General features: G+C 41.3%; 1 protein-coding gene across 2 annotated transcripts in view; it reads right to left on the bottom strand.

Annotated features, from left to right (window-relative positions):
* Window positions 1-10,866, bottom strand: part of LOC146313644 (phosphatidylinositol 4-kinase beta-like) — a 15,944-nt gene extending 5,078 nt beyond the window's left edge. Inside the window, exons 1-5 of one of the 2 annotated variants that reach the window (XM_084739568.1) lie at window positions 10,346-10,866; window positions 8,783-9,372; window positions 7,974-8,402; window positions 2,077-2,304; window positions 781-1,044 (exon numbers count right to left, since the gene is read on the bottom strand). In XM_084739568.1, coding sequence (XP_084595694.1) covers window positions 781-1,044; window positions 2,077-2,304; window positions 7,974-8,402; window positions 8,783-9,372; window positions 10,346-10,832 — 1,998 coding nt within the window. In that variant the 5' untranslated portion in view covers window positions 10,833-10,866. The remainder of the gene's footprint in view (window positions 1-780; window positions 1,045-2,076; window positions 2,305-7,973; window positions 8,403-8,782; window positions 9,373-10,345) is intronic. The other variant, XM_084739569.1, reaches the window with a different exon arrangement.
* Window positions 10,867-20,008: the final 9,142 nt, after the last annotated feature.

The following is a 20,008-nucleotide window of genomic DNA, read 5'->3' as shown; positions in this document are numbered from 1 at the left end:
ACACACACACACACACACACACACACACACGGGTTATAAATTATATGAACAAACCAAAGATCTTCACTCTGAATAAAAATCTATAATTATTTTGACTGATAATTGAATTCTGATGTGATTTTTCATGTCAGAAGGAAACAGATGATTTTTCAGTTTCATTGTAAAACATGAGAACAGTGACTTTGATGTTTTCACAGAATGACGTGTCGTCATTTAAAATGATATTTTGACTCTGACCTTTGACCTTTGACAAACATTACACGTCCTGTGATTTCAAACTGCAGCAGACTGTCGTACTTTAGAAAACATGAATGAACGTGAATTTTTCAGCCGTGTGGTTCACAAACATTTTCCGTTAGAGCGCCCCCCTACCTGTACCTACAGAGAACTGACCCCCCAGCCTGAACTCACTCTTCATCCAGGTGCTGGAAAACCTTGGAAACTCTTGAATCTGAATGTTTTCAAGGTTTGAAAAGTGCTTGGTTTTGAATAAAATGCTTGAAACTGTAATCAGATTACTTTGATCATAAATCGCTGCCTGACTGATTTAGTTAGTTCACTTTTTAGATAAAGAAATAAAACTGATCAGATATTTGCTGAGCCAGATTGTACAGGAAGTTAAATAAGAATTTCTCTGATTAAACGTGTTATTTGATAATGGATCAATAGTCTAGAATTGATATTAATTGTTTGTTTTGTCTTTTTAATTTCTTATTCATATAAATGATGGTGCTGCACTGTCAAACCACCACAGAAGAAGAGTTTGTGTCTCCGTCTCACCTCCACCTGCAGCTGTCCGATGTCGTCGGTGGCCCACGCCTCGTCGTCGTTGTCGTAGTTCGGGACGGTGGAGAAACTTCCCGCTCTGTGCTCTGATGTCATCACGCTGTTAGCGTTAGCATTAGCCGCGGCGACGCCACCACCGCAGTCCAGGTTCTCTGCGGAGCGAGCGGTCCGGATCCTGGTCTCTGGGATCCTGACAGGAACCGGAGACGTCTCGAAGCTCTCGCACTCCAACACCTCCACATAGATGATGTACGGAGCCTGAGGAGGAGGAGGAGGAAGAGGAAGACGAAGAGGAGGAAGAGGAAGAGGAAGGGGAGAAAGAGGAGGAAGAGGAAGAGGAGCAGGAAGAGGAAGAGGAGGAGGAGGAGGAGGAAGAGGAGGAGGAAGAGGAGGAGGAGGAGGAGGAGGAAGAGGAGGAGGAGGAAGAGGAAGAGGAAGGGGAGAAAGAGGAGGAGGAGGAAGAGGAAGACGAAGGCGAGAAAGAGGAGGAGGAGGAAGAAGAGGAGGAAGAGGAGAGTTACTGTCTGTACATGTGACATCAGACAGATTTGTTGTTTTTGACAGAGCTAACAGTTTCCCTCTGTTTCCAGTCTTTGTGCTAAGCTAGGCTAATCATAGATACTGGATGTCAGTGAATGCATCACTGAGGCCCTGAAGTGTTCAAAAACAGGTAAACAAACGTGGGAGGAGCAACTCTGACTGTAAACAACCAAGTTTACCTGCAGGTGTCTGATGATGTAAACATGTTGTTTATAAGTTCGACCAGAATCAAAAGATTTCAGGACTGAAGAAAAACAACAACAACACAAACATGAAATAATAAAGATAAATATTAAATGAATAAAACAGAGTTCAGGAGCTTCAGGCTCATTTGTCACAAAGTCTTCTCCCTTATTTGATCTGTTTTGATTATTTCTTTATTGGTTTTGTTTAATATGTAAGATATTTATTTATAAGGTACTTTATTAATTATTTAGTTTGTTACTATTTTTGTTACATATCTTACTTACTATTTTTAATTTATTAATTTATCATTTTATATTTATTTTGTCCCTTTTTTTATTGATTTTTATTTATTTATTATTTTATTAAAAGTTAATTTTATTTCATCCCTTCATTTGATTTCTATCTTATTTACATTATTTGGAGTCACAGCTTCAGTCCACAAGGGTTCAAGGTTTAAGAACTGAGTCTGTCTGCACTTAAACTTCAGCTCAGGTTTAGTTTCCTGTCAGGTGTGTGTGTGTGTGTGTGTGTGTGTGTGTGTGTGTGTGTGTGTGTGTGTGTCACCTTGTCCTTGGAGTTGAGAACCACCGCCTGTGTGTGAGGGATCCTGCAGACGTGATGTTGGTGCTCGGCGGTCGGCAGCCAAACTCGAGCTGGCAGTTTGTGGTTGAGCAGCGACAGTTCTGAGATCAGCCGCTGAGTCTTCTGCTCTTTGGTCGGCAGCGTCGCCAAACGCTTCCCGATGACCAGCAGAGACTTGACGAACTCCCGCTGGGGACGCAGACGCTCCGGCTGAGACACAGAGAGACACAGAGAGTTGGAGTTTAAATACAGAAGAAAAAGAAAAGTCCACAGCATCATTATTATTATTATTATTATTATTATTATCATTATTATTATTATTATTATTGTTGTTGTTATTATTATTATTATTAGATCCTTCAAATGCCAAAATGCAACAATCAGCTGAAAACGAATCTGCAGATATTTAGATGATTGATTCATTTTTTTCAGTCATTTCTTGAGAAAAAAATACCAAAACAAAATGTTCACAGTGAACTCTGAACGTCTCTGATAGAAAAATAAAGTCAAAAGCATCTTTTCAAGAAATAAAACATAATCTTTTTTTTTTTTTTTTAAACTTGAACATCTTTAGGATGAAATTTAAATGTCAGACGTGTCATTTAAACAAACTACAGTTCATCAGTTTGTCCAGCAGGAGGCAGACTGTCTCCACCTGAACAACCAGGTCAACATGGTGTCCAGTTACCGTGGAGACGGAGACAGCAGCCTCATGATGGTGTGTTCACTGACCAGCCCTGTTTACAGGTGAACTTGTGTCGCTCCCGGACCTGTCGTCTCTATGACCTCATTATGACCTCATTATGACATCACATGAACCTGAAGGTTTCAAATGAAGCTGAGACCTTCACACGTCTCATCCTCATCTTCACCAGAACTGAGACACAAAAAATAAATAAACCTGAGAAAATAAAGCAGAAAGGAAGAAGCTGAAACTTTCTGTTTGTTCTGAGTTTCTGTCTCGTCTTAAATGTGAAGGACGTCTGTAGTTTGTGGACGGACGCAGAGAGACGTTTGAATTAAACTGAAACTTTAAATGAGTTCAAACTCTAAAATGTTGAAAGTTTTAGGTTTTGGTTCAGAGGAGATAAAACTCTCCGTCTGTCTCCGCCTGCAGCTTGTTAAACATTTTCCGTTGTCACATGACCGAGCTGCTGTTTCAGCATCACATGGTCTGAAGTCCTCCTCCTCCCTGTCCCCCCTCGTCCCTCCTGGTCCAGAAACCAGGTCTGAGAGGAGGAGGAGGAGGAGGAGGAGGATCAGCTCCGCCTGCCGACACATGGAAACGTTTCAGAGACGTTTGGGAGGAAATCAAAGACGGGACAGATGTTTACGTGACCCAGATTCTGCTGCAGGAATCCCCCGAAAACACAAAGAGTCGAGAGAGAGAAGACGGACTGGACGGGCTGAGCCTGAACGCACCGAGGAGACGCTTTACGCTTTAAGATGAAGAGTTTAATAAAAAGTTTGACTTTTTAAATTCCTGAACAAACTGAGACTGAACAGAGTTTAAACTTTAGAACAAGAGTTTAACACAGTTTGACTTTTTAAAAAGTCTTAAAGAAGCAAGAAAATAATTCATCTGAAAAGAAAAGTCTTTGGATCTGGAGCTGCAATGATTAATCAATTAATCAATTATTAAATTAATCACCAATGATTCTGTTAATTGATTAAAATTTTTAATGACAGGGTCCAAATTCTCTGATTTCAGTTTCTTAATGTGAATATTTTCTGGTTTCTTTCCTCTCTGACAGAAAACTGATGATCTTTGAGTTGTGGACAAAAAGAGACATTTGAGGACGTCATCTGGGACTTTAGGAAACACTGAGGAGCTTCCCTCCCTCCTCCTCCTCCTCCTCCTGTCCTCTCCGTCACCTCCTCCCCTCTGTCTCCGTGGTAACCCTCCACCAGTCCAGGACACAGAGGAGTCAGATGTCTGCTGCGTCTCTGCAGCAGGTTTTTTATTTCACTGCAGGTTTTTTTTCTTCTTCTCTTTTTTCCTGATAAACAAACCGACCGTCTGTTTCTGTCTTTACATCAAACTTTAATCTGTTCATGACGTTATTCAATCAGATGAAACAGAGACAAAGACAAGACCAACAGCTCTGGTTTTAGAGACAGGGACAGTCCACTGGTTCTAAACCTAGGGCTCAGGCCCCTCCAAAGGGTCACCACAGAAATCTGAGAGGACACAAATCTGTTCTCATCTAAATCTCTAATCTTTGAGTTTTAGTGAAATACTTCAGTTTCAGGGCTGACACTTTATGTAAATAAATAAATAAATAAATAAATAAATAAATAAATAAATAAGGCTATGAACTGAATAAAGACATAAATAAATACTAATAAACTAATAAACACTTTAATTTATTTAAAGGGTTTTTATTTCATAATTCCACAATTATTCAGTCATTCATCTATTTATTTATTTATTTCATGGTCATGTTTATTTATTTATGTAACTAACTAATGATTATTGCCATTGTTGATTAATCTGCTGATAATTTTTTCAATCAGTTGATTAATTAATTCTGTCACAAACTTGTCAGTTGAAGAATATTTCAATCTGTTGATAATTTTCTCCACTCATCAATTAGTTGTTTGGTCCATTGAATGTTGATCAGAGTCCAAGATGACGTCCTCAAATGTCTCGTTTTGTCCACAACAACAACAACAACCACCACCGAGCGTTCACATTGTTGTTGACTAAAAGTTCATGAACACAATGAAGCCTTAAGAATCACACCTGAATGCATCATTAGTCTGCTGTTACCGTGCTGTTAGCCTGCCGTTAGCCTGCCGTTAGCGTGCTGTTAGCCTGCCGTTAGCCTGCCATTAGCGTGCTGTTAGCGTGCTGTTAGCCTGCCGGTTAGACTTGTCCAGCCTGAGCTGAGCAGAGAGAAGGAGGCAGCTGGAGGGTTTCACCTGCTCTCATTATTTTATTTAACAGTCAGGGTTTCCCATGAAAATGTCAGAAAATGTTTTCAGCCTCTAAAACATGATGATTTCCTGTTTTTCTTTATTTATTATCTTATTAAACTGAACATCTTTGAGCTTGAGACAAAATGAGACATTTCAAGACGCCATGTTGGACATGTTTCACTGTTTTCTGACCTTTTATAGACATCATGTCTCTGGATTAAACATTACTTTGGTCTTCTATGATAACAGCTGATAAATAAAGCTACCTGTTCAGGGGGAAGTAAAACTGCACCTCAGGTGAGTAGATCTGTGATCCATTTGTCTGGTAGTTCAGTTTTATCAGGCAGGTTTTAATCTCTTCAGAGTCTTTTTGTTCAGATATTTTAATCAGTTGAACTCAGAGCTTCAGTCTCTCTGTCATCAGTCAGGAAAACAGCTGATTCACAGACAAATAAATGCTGCAGATTTTATTTTCACAGTTAAACAGATTTTCTCCATAAAAAGGTCACAAGTTCAACATCAGTGTTCCACTTTTATTCTCCGTCTCTCTGCTGTGGTTTAGTTTTTCCACCATCTGACCGACTGAGAGGAAAATCTGATGAAACCTCAGCAGACCGACACGTTTCTCTCTCCTCTTTTTAATTCTCAGGTTTTATTTAATCCAGATGAAAAAAAACATTCAGGTTTCTTTCTCTGTTTGTGAACGAGGAGCCAAACGTGGCTCTCAGCCAATCACATCGCACTCTGACTCTGGCTCCCAGCCAACAGAAAGCCTCGATCTGCATGTGACTGAAGAGCCGGCCAAGAATGTGACAATACACACACACACACACACACACACACGCACGCACACACACACACACACACACACACACACACACACACACACACACACACACACACACACACACACCTCCTTTCTCCCTCTCATTAAACAAACTCCTCTCCAGTCGTCTTCAGAGTCACAGACCAGTTTAAATTCTCAGCAGAGGCTCTGATTGGTCAAATTAAGCAGTTAACATTTTGTCTGCTCCAGATGTTTCAGAGTTTGACCATCAGGAGGAACAGAAACACTCTGAACCTCTGCAGCTGTGCAGAGACGACCCCACATGTCCAGAGAGAAGACCGACGTCTCACAGACCAAAACAAACATGGCCGACAACAACCAGCAACGTTTTATGTGCTGAAAAGATCCTGCAGGAACAGAGTCTGCAGAGAGAACTGGAACACAGCCAGCTGTCCCCCCCCTGAGACACGCCTGTAACATCACACACACTGAACAGGTGTGTGTGTGTGTGTGTTTAAACAGGTGATGAATGCAGACAGGTTCAGTGGCTCATCACGTGTCGCTGACAAAGATACAGAGACAGCTTCTTTTTCCAACAGAGGAGTGACGTGAGAAAGAAAAGAAAGAAGACAAACAAAAATCACAGTGAGATAAGATCAGTGAAAAGAAAAGGAACCTCCAGGTTCTGTCACCATCACAGTCTGAAACACCAAACCTGACATTTAAAAAAGTTCAACTGATCAGTCAGTGATGTGAAAATATGAACTGTGAAACACCTCCGCTGTGTTCCATCAGTACTTCCACTTCCTCTTATTCACTCGCCGACACAAACAAATGTCACACTGAGGCTACAGAGAGAGCAGAGCTGCAGAGCTGCAGGGCCACAGAGCTGCAGAGCTGCAGGGCCACAGAGCTGCAGAGCCACAGAGCTGCAGAGCTGCAGAGCTGCAGGGCCACAGAGCCACAGAGCCACAGAGCTGCAGGGCCACAGAGCTGCAGAGCCACAGAGCCGCAGGGTCACAGAGCCACAGAGCTGCAGGGCCGCAGGGCCACAGAGCCACAGAGCTGCAGGGCCACAGAGCTGCAGGGCCACAGAGCTGCAGGGCCACAGGGCCACAGAGCTGCAGGGCCGCAGAGCCGCAGAGCCACAGAGCCGCAGAGCCACAGAGCCACAGAGCTGCAGAGCTGCAGGGCCACAGAGCTGCAGGGCCACAGAGCTGCAGGGCCACAGAGCCGCAGAGCCACAGAGCCGCAGGGCCACAGAGCTGCAGGGCCACAGAGCTGCAGGGCCACAGAGCTGCAGAGCTGCAGGGCCACAGAGCTGCAGGGCCACAGAGCCACAGAGCTGCAGAGCCACAGAGCTGCAGGGCCACAGAGCTACAGGGCCACAGAGCTGCAGGGCCACAGAGCTGCAGGGCCACAGAGCCACAGAGCTGCAGGGCCACAGAGCTGCAGGGCCACAGAGCTGCAGGGTCACAGAGCCACAGAGCTGCAGGGCCACAGAGCCACAGAGCTGCAGGGCCACAGAGCCGCAGGGTCACAGAGCTGCAGGGCCACAGAGCTGCAGGGCCACAGAGCTACAGGGCCACAGAGCTACAGAGCTACAGGGTTGTATAATGATGGATGTATTTTCTTGCATCAAATCCAGTGACTACAGTGCATTGTGGGTAAGTGATCAGCTGTCTGAGGGACGATCTCATCAAATTCACATCCGTTTTAGAGGTAGAGGTTTGTAGAGGTTCTGAAAAGTAAAATTTCTTCTTTTTTTGTTACACATGAAAAACTGAGCAGTAAACTGCAGTAATAAATTTTCATTGACAGGATTTAATGTCATCTGACTTCATTCATTAAAGTTCCTGTATTATCTATAAGAATTTAATTATTGTGATTTCAATAAAATTTGATTAATTATTCAGCTCTATTGAATATTTACAAATTTACTTACAAATCTTAAAGAACAGCTGATCTCCTGTTTGTAGTCACGTTTAAACAAACCTGCACTACTGAAGCTGTAAAAACGGTGTGACGCTTCAGATCACCAACCAGGAAAAATCTAAACTACACCTTCATCCAATCAGATCCTCTCCTCTTTTCTTGTTGTCATGACAACAGTGAAACACAAAAACACAAAAACACAAATAACGACAAAATAAAAGCATGTGGTTCTCACCTCCTCGTGCACAGCTTCCACTTTGGGGTTACTTCCTGTCCGTCGGAGGACAGATCCTGGCCCGCTGCACGCCGTGGTGGCGTCCGACTTGGACCTCTGGTGGGTCCTCCTGGACGGGGACACAAACACCTCCACCTCCGCCGGCACGGGGGCCGCGTCGGGGGCGGGGCCGGCCGTGGACTCCACATTGCTGCTGTGGTGTCTGCGGTGACAGCGGCGGTGGGACGGCGAGGACGCGGGGCTCTCAGAGACAGAGACCGACGGCGCTCTGGGAGCGTCGGAGGGTTTGAGTTCGTCCGACAGGATGAGTTTCCTCAGTTTGGTTCCTCTGGAGTGACGCTGGGTGGAGATGTGCATGTCGGAGGAGTACGCGCCCAACAGCCACGCCGTCAGCAGGGAGAAGGTGATGCTGCCTCTGCACCGATGGATCTGAGACACACAGACAGAAAATATTACACTTCTTATTTAAGTTGTAAATATTATTTGCAGTTGTTATTTTATGGAAAATGTGTCTATCATTTATCAAATCATGAGATCAATGTCTTGTTTTGTCCACAACTCAAAGATCATCAGTTTCTTGTCAGAGGAAAGAAACCAGAAAATATTCACATTTAAGAAAGTTTCAATTAAAAACAACTCTGATTGATGATGAATTAATTATCGAAACCATTGACGATTAATTCAATAATTGAGGACGACTTATCATAGCAGCTCTAATAAATACAGAATCAAATCAATGAAATGAATCAGTGGTGAATGATCAATGATCAATAATCAGCTGTTTGTGTCTGACTGATCATGTGACTCACCAGGTACGGTCTGATGGCGTCTCCCACCTCCGTGTCCATGTGCACGTACATGTTGAGCAGCTGTGGCAGGTAGAAGTCCACCTCGCCGTCCAGGAAGCTGAAGAGGCGGTTCCCGATGTACGCCTGCACGCCCGGCTCCTTCGACTTGTACAGGTAGGAGATCGCCATGGAAACGTCAAACAGTTTGGACTCGAACAGACGCAGCAGCCACGACTGTTTAGACGAGGACGAGGAGGACGCTGCCGGCAGTAAAGACGAGTCCGGCCGGGCTGAAGGTCGAGGGTCCTGGTGGGGAGAACCGCCTGGTTTCTCTCCGTCCTTCACAGAACTCCCGTCCTCGTCCTCCTCGTCCTCCTCTTTGATGGAGCTGGTCTCGGGGCTGATGTGCCACTGAGGACTGGAGCTCTCAGTTAGCTCGCCGTACTGCTGCTGCTGCTGCTGCTGCTGCTGATGATGATGATGATGATGATGATTGTCCTGTTGTTGCTGTTTGTTGTCCAGTTGCTGCTGCTCAGGAACGTCTCTGTTCTGCAGCTGAACCTTCAGGAGAACCTCCTGACAGGCCTTCAAGGCCACTTCAGGGTCGATCACTGGAAGAGGAAAACAAGAGGAGATCAAAATGATCGTTAACTAAATCTGGAAAAGACGAAGCAAATTTCCCTAAAATAAAGACGGACTTTTCGATCTTTGTTGAACATCTTTGATGCTCCTCTCAACGCTTCGCTAAACTTTCCCAGTAAGTTCTTGGAACTGTTGAGTTCCTCCACAGACTCAGATTTTCTGCTGAGGGTTACACGGTCCTTCAATTTTTTTTTACTTTGAAGAAGGCTTAATTTACCCAGAGTTCATTGTGCTGTAGTCCTACTACAGACAGTCAGGAACTAAACTGCTTTGTGTCACAGATGAATTTATATTTGAAGAGTTCAGCTTCTTCAGCTTTGAGTGAGACGATGTTTTCACTGAGTCACTACTGTGACTGACACACTGAATTTATTATTATTACATCCATAAATGATGTCACTGTTAGACCGTAAACTGTAGCGCTGCTTCCACGTCCTGTTTACAGTTTGAGATTTCTCTGATCAATCATTTATTAGCCACATCAGAAACTGGAAACTGTGCTATCTGGTAAAGTGATCTTAAGACCAGTTTAATCACTTCTGGGATTCTTGGATTAAAGATACTGGGGACATTTCCTGGAGTTCAGACTGGGCTGGGCGAGGACTTTGCAGCAGGGCGTGAACTGAACAACCCGCTAACAGACACCTGCTGTGTCAATATTCAACAAGATTCAGTAAACGATCGGTCAAGTTTACCCGCCCCCGTTTATACGTTGGGTTTTCACAAGAAGTGGATCACAAATCAACACAACAAGAAACTCTGCTGATTAAACATCTTTGGAACGTGGACCATCAGCAGCCGTTGCAGACCGGTCAGAGAAAATCTAACCTGCTTCGTTTGGAGACGACGTCAGACCTGGACGATCCCGTCTGACATCAGCAGGATTAGAAGACAACTGACGGGACATAATATGACAGTAATTAACGTCTCTGTCTTCGTTACCTTGGTCAACGCCCAGGTCCATCTCCATGGCGTCTTCTGAGATGACATCCAGTGGGGGGCTGGGTCCTCGCGGGTCGCCGCCGCTCGACGTGCCGCTGCTGCCAATGCCCTCGCTGGCGCTGCTGCCGAGGCTGCCGGTGCTGCCGATGCTCCCACTGGGGGAGGAGCTGCGAGGGCTGGCGCTCGGCGAGGACGGCTGCTCGCTGTGGGGGGGCGGGGGCAGCTGCAGCTGGGGGCGGGGATGGTGATGGTGATGATGATGATGGTGGTGGTGGTGGTGGTGGTGGGCGGGGCAGTCAGAGGAGCTCTCAGAACAAGAGGAAGATGATGAAGAGGAGGAGGAAGAGGAGGCACTGGAGGGGGAGGAGGGGCAGGAGAAGGTGGTGGGGGAGGAGGAGGAGGCTGGTGGAGGGGGCGGGGCTGAGTGTGAGGGGCTAAGGTGGAGCGGCCGCAGAGCCGGGGACAAGGAGACCTCGGCGTCGGCCATCTTGGACGAGCAGGCCTACAGAGACAGAGAGAGAGGAAGTGTGGGTACACGGAGGGAGTTCACTTCTGGGAAATTACTGGAAGAACCTGTTCACACTGCAGCATAATCTCACTTAACCAGACGACACATTCTGCTTGTTTACATTTCTTTAAACCAATCACAAACATCTTGGGCGGAGCTAAGCTGAGGATGCAGCGATGGTGCTGCTGCGAAACAGTTTTGAGGGAGAACTGGTCTACATGTCTGGAGGCGAGTTCTGCTGTTTACATTCGTACTGTTAGCGTCCCACGCGCTGACGGTGGCAGGAATGAAGAATTTATAGATGCAAACAGCCATAAAACTCACAAACAGAAGAAGAAGAAGATGGAGGGCAGGAATCAGAAATAAGGCTGCATGATACTGTCATTATTTTGACTGACACTGCAGATGATTGGTGGGAATAATCATTTATGTGTTACAAGTAAAAACTAATCAGAAATATTTGATAGATTAAAAGGCACATTAAAAAGAGCGTTGGCAGGGTTCTACATTAACCACGTCCTCCTGTCCTGATGGCAACAAAAAGTGACTGTCTGTCCTCCACGTTTTATCTGAGACTCTTCATCAACACAAAGTTACAAACGTCCCGATTCCTTCAAACCTTTCAGTTCAACATCGTCTGAAAACAGTGAAGCGACAGACGTGTCAGAGTCTGAGTTCACTGAGCGACACAATTCTTACAGAAGAACCACAAACACACACAGTGATAACCTTCATCTCCTCTTCCTCAGTACAGGAGGCGTTATTTGTTCCCAGCCTTCATCCTCTCATGGACAGTCACAGATGTTCTACTGCGCTGCTCATCATCACACAACACACTTCGACTGAGTATCACTTCATACTGCAGTCTGTTTAAACAGACAGCAGATGATTCAACGCTCATTAAAACAAAATATGACTTCTGATGACTGTCTGAAGTATGAGAGTCTGTTTCAGGGTTAATAAATGATGTGATGTCAGACCTGATGCCTCAGTCACACTTTGATCCTGTTTCACAAACATCTCTGATGCTGCTGTCAAAAAAAACAAAGAAAGAGTTTCTCAAAATGTTCAAATGCTCCTTTAAAATCTGAAGGACTTTGTGTTTTGATGCAGGTTTGTTCAGCTGTTCTGTAAACAACACAAACACAAACGTGGAGAACGTCTGCAGCATCTGAGCTGATCTGTTTGTTTGCATGTTCATGTGACTTCACTTTGTCTCCCAGCCCTGCATCACTCTGTGTGTGTGTGTGTGTGTGTGTGTGTGTGTGTGTGTGTGTGTGTGTGTGTGTGTGTGTGTGTTATGTAACGTCCTCCTGCCTGCACACCAACCTGTCATCATCACAGCTCAACAGGAAGTGGATTATATCCGCCGCATCCAATCACAGAGCTGCTTCTTCCTCCACACTGATAAATAAAAACAGTCTGACGAGGAGCTGAACGCTCTGCGACCGACACACTGTGAGGAACCTCTGCTGTGTGTGACATCACTGTGAGTGACGCGGGTCGTCATCATCATCATCATCATCATCATCCTCCTCTCAGTGAGAAGAGGAGGAGTCTATTTTTATCTCCTCTGGTTTCACTTTGTTCTCAGATCACCGTCCAGCAGCTGATCCAGTTTCTGTCTGTCTGACCTCCTGACACTCAACTCTGTTTCCATGACGATAACTTTAAAAAAGATCCCGTTTCCGTGACGACGATGACTCCACACAGACGGGAACCTGCTGCCTCCTCAGCTGCAGGATGAAGGAAACCCGCAGCGTTTTAAAACCAACTCACTTATTTTTCACGATCAGTTAATCAGCTGAGGATTCATCAATTAATTGTTTATTCCATAAAATATTTTTTAAAATGTGAATGTATTTATTTATCATTTGACTGACATCATCAGCTCAATATCTGCCTCTTATCTCTTTATCAGTGTTTATGTTGCCTGATGTGCGTCATTATGAAAACTGTTTCACGCAGATTCTTTCTGTATCTTTCTTTATATTCGATCCATTTTTCCTGATTCCCCTTTTCCAGGTTTAATATAAACAGAATTTTCTCTATTTGTGTTTTTATAATTATTAAAAATATTGGTGGAAGTTTACTGTAGTTTACTGTTTCAGAGCTCTGATGTCATTTTATGGATTTTATGATTTTAAAGGTGTATTGATATGAAATTATTAATCTATGCCCTTACTTTAAAGATAAACCTTTATTTTAAAAATAACAGTATGTCTGTCTCATAAACGTCTGTGAGAGTTATGGAGTCATAAAACTGTCCAATCATAATTTATTCATTAAATACTCAACTCTGATTGGTCAATTCCAGCATTCTGAGGTCTGTTATTTCTTCATCGCAGACTGTTGCTATGAACACAGTTCCTTTTTAAAAATCAATATTTTGTTTCAGTTTATTGATTTATTTTGGAAAGTAACCGTGTAATAAAGAGGATAATGTACAGAGAGCAGCTCATTATCGTCAAATAAACCCTGACAGGCTTCACTTCATCCCTCACATGTATCATCATCTGAACTGAATCAGATCAAAATCATATCATGGTAGACTTTGTGATATCGATAAATATCGTATTGTTTTCCAAAGAATTATTTTAGTATGATATGTAATGAAACCCGTCTGTTACGCTCCTAGAAGATATTCTATAATCAGCATATTATATTCTGTATAAAGAACACTGGTCGATTTATTGATTTAGGAATGTTTTTACTTCCTAATATTAGTATCAGCATCGGCCACAAAAGTCCAGTATCAGTCAGGATCGTCTTCAAATGTCTTCTTCTGTCCAACCAACAGTCCAAAACCCAACGACTCCTCTTTACCATGGCTGAACAATTTATAGAAATTTTTATTGAAAACTCAAATCTGGTCTACTGCAATTTTCAAATAGCAGGATCCACAATATTTATTCAAAGTGAAATGAGTCAAAATATGATTTGAAATGAAATATTGTGAGACTGCAGAGAAAACAACTGAAAAAACAACTCACCCTCATCTGAATGTGTTTTTCAATCAACATGATCTTTTCCTCTGATATCAGTTATAAGATCAAGACATTTAAGAAGCTGCAACCAGACAATAACTGACTGAAACATTCACTGATGATTATCAAACTATTTTCTTTTGATCAACAGATTGATTGATTGATTACTTGAACACTGAAGCTCTACTGAAAGAATAAAGCAATCAAACAGCTGCAGACTGAATCTGCTCCTCATCAGCTCATTGATCAGATCTCTGTAGAAACAGTGTGTGTTCACTGATCTGGAGTCTGCTTTTATAAACTCCAGTTGGCTCAAACGTTTTGACTCCACTCTGCAGTCTGATGGGGACGAAACACGTTTCAGTTTGGATCCAGATGTGAAACATAAACGGAGATATTTTGGCACAGAGCCACAGACAGAAACAGAGTTCCACCCTGAAACATGTTGTTCACATTTCAAACTGCTGTGCAGGCGTCCTCTACTGCAGTAAAAGTACTAATACACACTGTGAAAATACTCCAATACAAGTCCTGCAGTCAAGAGCTGACTGAAGTAAAAGTATGTCAGTTTTATTTATGTTCCCGCTGCGTACGTTTAACGTACTTTATCTACAGCAAAGCATCATGGTCCTTCACAAACAGGAAGCTCAGTTTAAAATGTGTCACCTGTCTGCTAAACCACCTGACTGAGCAAATATACAACTTACTTTACTTTTGAGTCAGATTTATTATGAAAGTAATGTGATTACAGTATCAAAGTCTTTACCTAAAAACCTCTCCAGGATTTCCAGCACCTGGAAATATGGAAATCTCCATCAGATCATCGATCTGTTGACATTTAAAAATCCTCCTGATGACATCATCATCATCATCATCATCAACTTTATCTGACACACGTGTGAAGAGCAGAGAGAGAATGATGTCATCACACAGCAGAGTGTGTGTGTGTGTGTGTGTGTGTGTGTGTGAGTGAGATGGTTTCCAGATGTGAGGTGTGGGTGGAGGCTGGAATCACTGAGCACACACACACACACACACACACACACACACACACAGTGTTTATAGAGGGCTCGTGTGTGAGTTTGTGTGTGAGTTTGTGTGTGTGTTGTGTTTGTCATGTTGCTTTTGAGTGTCTGTAAACATTCAGACATTCAACAGAGAGAAATCTGAGAACTTCAGTCAGTAATAAACAGTCATAATATAATATAATATAATATAATATAATAATCTATTATATTATATTATATTATATTACATATTCGCCTGTGAGCTCCACCTGTTTTCACATTTGGACCTGTTTTTCAACTACTGATCAATCTGGCAATATTTTTTTCCACTAATCAATTAGTTGTTTGGTCCATAAAATGTAAAAAAATGTTTCTCAAAGTCCAAGATGACGTCCTCAAATGTCTTGTTTTGTCCAAAACTCAAAGATCATCATTTTACTGTAAGAGAGGAAAGAAACCAAAGAATATTCACATTTAAGAAACTGAAGTCTCAATCAATCTCAAAGTGATAAACCAGTTATCAAAATAGTTGGCAATTAATTTAATAATTGATTGATTGTTGCAGAAAATGTGTGTGTGAAGCTCCTGCAGGATGAAAAAACATGAACTTAATCATCAATCAGATAATCTGTTATCAATAAATCTGAATCTGATCATTTATCTGTTAGAAAATGAAATACAGTCAACTTCAGCATGACATCATCATCATCATCATCAGCAGCAGCAGCATCATCATCCTCCATGTGGACACACACACACATCTGCAGCTCTGTCCAATCAGGAGCCATCAGCTATGTAAACAGGAAATCACTGTAGCATGACATTGTTGTTTATGTTATTTTAGTGAAATAAAGTAATTTGATTCTTTATTAAACAGCACTAATTAAGTTTCAAGTGGTCAGGACGTGTCGACTGTACTCCAGATTTCCTCTGTTACTGTAAACCAGTCGTTCCCAAACACTGGGTCGGGACCCACAGGTGGGTCACAGGAGGTTTTGTTTGGGCCCTTAAATAAATCAAAGACTGTGGAAGAAGTTTGAGTTTTATATCAGCAGTACACTTTTTATAAAGTGTGAGAGGATAAAAAATGAGAGCCTGCTAATTTCACCTAAATGCACTGAATTTATTTATGAAACAGACTAAAATGTCCAACACTGTAGGAACTCAGAATTTAAAGGAAACTTACTTCAAGAGATTTTTGAGCCCAAACTCAAGTTTAAAAAAGTTTTACAAAGTTTGAAAGTTTTACAATCAAATAATGTTTTGTTGAGAAAATTTACTTTTCTTCTTTCTATAGACTTCAGTCTTTGAGTTTTACAAACCCCCAAAATTGTATTTCAAAGAAATGTGAATAATGATTAATATTTACTTTTTTTTCCAATCAAAACCATTTAATATTCAAGCACCGAAACACTGACAAATCAGGTTCAATACTTTTTTTTGAGTTTCTAAACTTCAAAGATTCAAGTTTATCTAAAGAAGAAGAGTAAATATTCTCAGTTAGCGACACGACTGTTAAATCTGCAGTTTTTAAAAGAACTTAACTCTACAGGACAACTAGTCTGTGAACTGCAGCCTGTTTGACTTTCAGTACTTTAGTCAAAACCAATTTTAGCAAACGCTAACATTAGCATGAGGCTAAAAATGAGGCTGAATTTGAACTGAAGATCAGCTGGACTGAACGCAGGAAAACTGACCTACATTTAGTGAAACAACAAATTATTTTTGAGTTGTTTTTTTTTTTACATAAAGAGTCTGTAAAAGTTGTTTTCTGGTGACATCATTTGTTTTGTGTTATCTGAACAAACAAACAGTTCAGAGCTCAGATAAAGTGATGTGAACAGAGTGTCAGTGAACGCAGCATCTGCACTGATAACTGACTGGTAAGTGTGTGACGTGTGCAGTTCAGGGCAAAGTGTGAAGTTTATCATCACAACATCACAGCTGACTGACACACACACACACACACACACACACACACACACACACACACACACACACCTCTTCATCTACTGAGTCACATAATTTTAAAAGTAAAACCAATAAAATAAGAAATAAAATCAGAGTATAAGGCAGATGAGGTCTCACTCTGTTACAGATGTCATTGAATTTTAAATTACTGATCATTTAGACTCGAGCTGAATCAATAATCAGAAAAATATCTACCAGCTGTTTAGAAAGTTAATGAGTTGTATCACTGTTATGTTTTGATGGGAACCCCCTGGAACCTCCTGTGGAACCTCCGGGGGTTCCCGTACTTCACTTTCAGAAACTACCGGTGTCCGTTACACGCTGCCTCGCTCAAACCTTCCTGTTCCTCTTGAGATCATCATCATCATCATCATCATCAGCTGCTGCTGCAGCTCAACCACAGACTAACTCTTCTTACACACTGAAAGAAAAGCAGCTATAAAGGGACATTACACCTAAACTTTTATTGTTTGTCTGTGTTCACTCTCACATTCTTATGTTGTATCATCTCACTTTCAGATCACTTTCATTATCTCTTAGTCTGTCAATCATTTTTATGATTCATCAATTAGATGTTTGGTCCTTAAAATACCAGAAAAAGGTTGAAAAATTAATCCTGTCGGGTTGTTTTCACTTTTGGACCTAAATTTCAATTAGTGATCAATCTGGTAATACATTTTCTACTAATCAATTACTTATTTGGTCCATAAAATGTCAGAAAATGTTGATCAAAGTCCAAGATGAAATCTGAGAATTTGGACAATTTCCTTTACAAAAAACCCCCTTCCAAACTGATTAATCGATTATCAAATTAGTTGGTGATTAATTTAATAATTAATTGACTAAATGTTTCAGCTAATTGTTGTAGATGTATTACTAAAACAATGTTAATATGAGCAGCGGCAGTTAAAGAGTTAAAACAAGAAAACTGACCAAAAAGTCACGACTGAGATCATAAAGCAGCATTTAGGCGCCATTATTATTCTATTATCTAATATTATCTCAGTGTTATCGAAACATTAGAGTGATTTAATCACCACAAACAACATTAATCCAGATGTGAATTCATCACATGACAGTTTAAAAATCCAGATGTTCATATCTGAGGTAATTTAAAGAAAAACTCCTACAGATTAGAAGCTGAAATCAGAGCTGAAGTGACGGAATCAGAGGATTTTAAAGATGTTTAACAGTCAGTTCACAGGAGGAGGAGGAGGAGGAGGAGGAGGAGGAGGAGCAGAGGAGCCGCTCCCTGCTGATGAAAACAAACCGGAGGAAGGAGGAGGAGGAGGAGGAGAGCCGGGCTGCAGCAGGCCCGCAGCCCGCAGCCCGGAGGCTCCAGCACCGGAGAACTCCGGAGAACAACCGGAGAACACGGCGGCTAACAGCTAACAGGCTAACAGTTAGCTAAACCGAGTCCGAACCGACAGAAACACCGACACGCAGACAAACACCAGCCGGAGGAGGAGCTCACCTATCCGGGGACTGAAGCGTCTTCACTCCGGTTTCACGGTCCCGACTCTCGGCCTGTAATCCCGTTCGTGTCCCGGTAGTTTTCCGGGTTAGGTCGAGGTGTTTAATCCAGGGTTTAGTCCGGGTCTCGGTCCTGGTTCTAGTCCGAGTCTTCAGGCTGTGACTTGGTCCATCTGGTCCGGTTTCTAAGGTCTGGATCTGCTCGGATCAGATCGACTCTGCTGCAGCTTTAAAGAGGCTGTGACGCAACATCCGTCAAAACCGCCGCAGCGCGAGACCTCCCGAACATCCGGGAACTACGTACAAAATAAAAGCACCAAATTAAAACCGACGATATGAACATGAAATGTGATTTTTCTATTCTCCTTTTTCTGTCTGTTATTTGAGTGTCTGTTTTTGTTGTTGTTGTTGTTGTTGTTTGTTAAAGAGAGATCACACAAAAATTGCATTAGCAAAGTCATCAATATTTCTGTATTTGTGCATTTATTTAATTACTGTTTAAAGAAACTTAAATATAAATTTATATTTACAACATTTAAACTTCACACGATAATAAATCGTTGTATTTAATAGTTTCAGCTCCATTTTTTAATATACATGTTCATATGTTGTACAAATGCCAAAATAAAAAATAAGTATCTCAATAAATAAATTTATATGAAACCAAAAATACCATTAAAAATAAGTGTAGGCGATTTTATTTAATTTATAAAAATGTGGCATAATGAATATTTCTCTTTAAATTTTGCTTATGTACATATTTACCTTTGCATTAATTCCCTTTTTTTACTTTCCCATTTACATTTCATAAAAATGAAAATTATAATACAACAAATTAATCCTTCCACTGCATTCTTCAATATAATGGACAATCATTTTGAACTCTATGACTGGTAATTTTACCTATTAATATTAGTAATGTGACTCAGTATTATCAGTTTATCAGTATTGATTGATAAGCCACTGACTGATTAATGACGATTAATCAAGAAAATAATCAGCATATTAATCATCAGTGAAAAAGTAAGTCTGAAAGGTAAAACTCCATGAGTTATCTGTACATAAAAATAAATTCAAATACATGCAGTGAAAAACATTCAGAAAGTAAATTAAAGATGTGATAAGCTGACAGATGTTAATCTTTACTGCAGGTTTCATCACAACTTTGAGTCACCAAACAAAACGATGGGAATATTGTAATTAAACTAAATCAGTTAAGAAAAAATAATTTAAATTAATGTGTTAATTTAAATAATATTGATAGACATATTTCTTCATATTTGCGTTTTAGAGTTTTATTTAATTCCTTTCAGCCTGACAACAATTTCGCCATTTTCACAAAGCTTTTATATTGAAGAGGTCACTGTATCAGTTCCTGTTTCACTCCAGGTAATTGGACGAAATTTCTGGTTTTGGTTCTGTTTCCGTTTGGACCAAAACATTCCGCCTGCCTTCATGTGAAGGATTTCCTGAAGAAGAAAAAAATGTTTCTGTTTCATCTGAATCCTGTCAGATTTATATTTTATTTTTTATCAGCTGGATTTTGTTAATATTTGATTCTTTTTTTCTATTTGTGAAAATCTTTTTCTTTTTTAGGTTTTATTTGAACCTCAGCTGATGAAAACAGTACAAATTATTATTTTTTTATTATTTATTATTATTTTCATGAAATTATATTAACATGAACATATTCTTTATATGCAATTTATTAATAATA

Source organism: Lutjanus erythropterus, chromosome 16 (genome assembly GCF_056507025.1).
Source record: "Lutjanus erythropterus isolate fLutEry1 chromosome 16, fLutEry1.hap2, whole genome shotgun sequence".
Classification (NCBI taxonomy): Eukaryota; Metazoa; Chordata; class Actinopteri; order Lutjaniformes; family Lutjanidae; genus Lutjanus; species Lutjanus erythropterus.
Note: the sequence above shows the minus strand (reverse complement) of the source record. Positions and strands in the feature narration are given on the sequence as shown.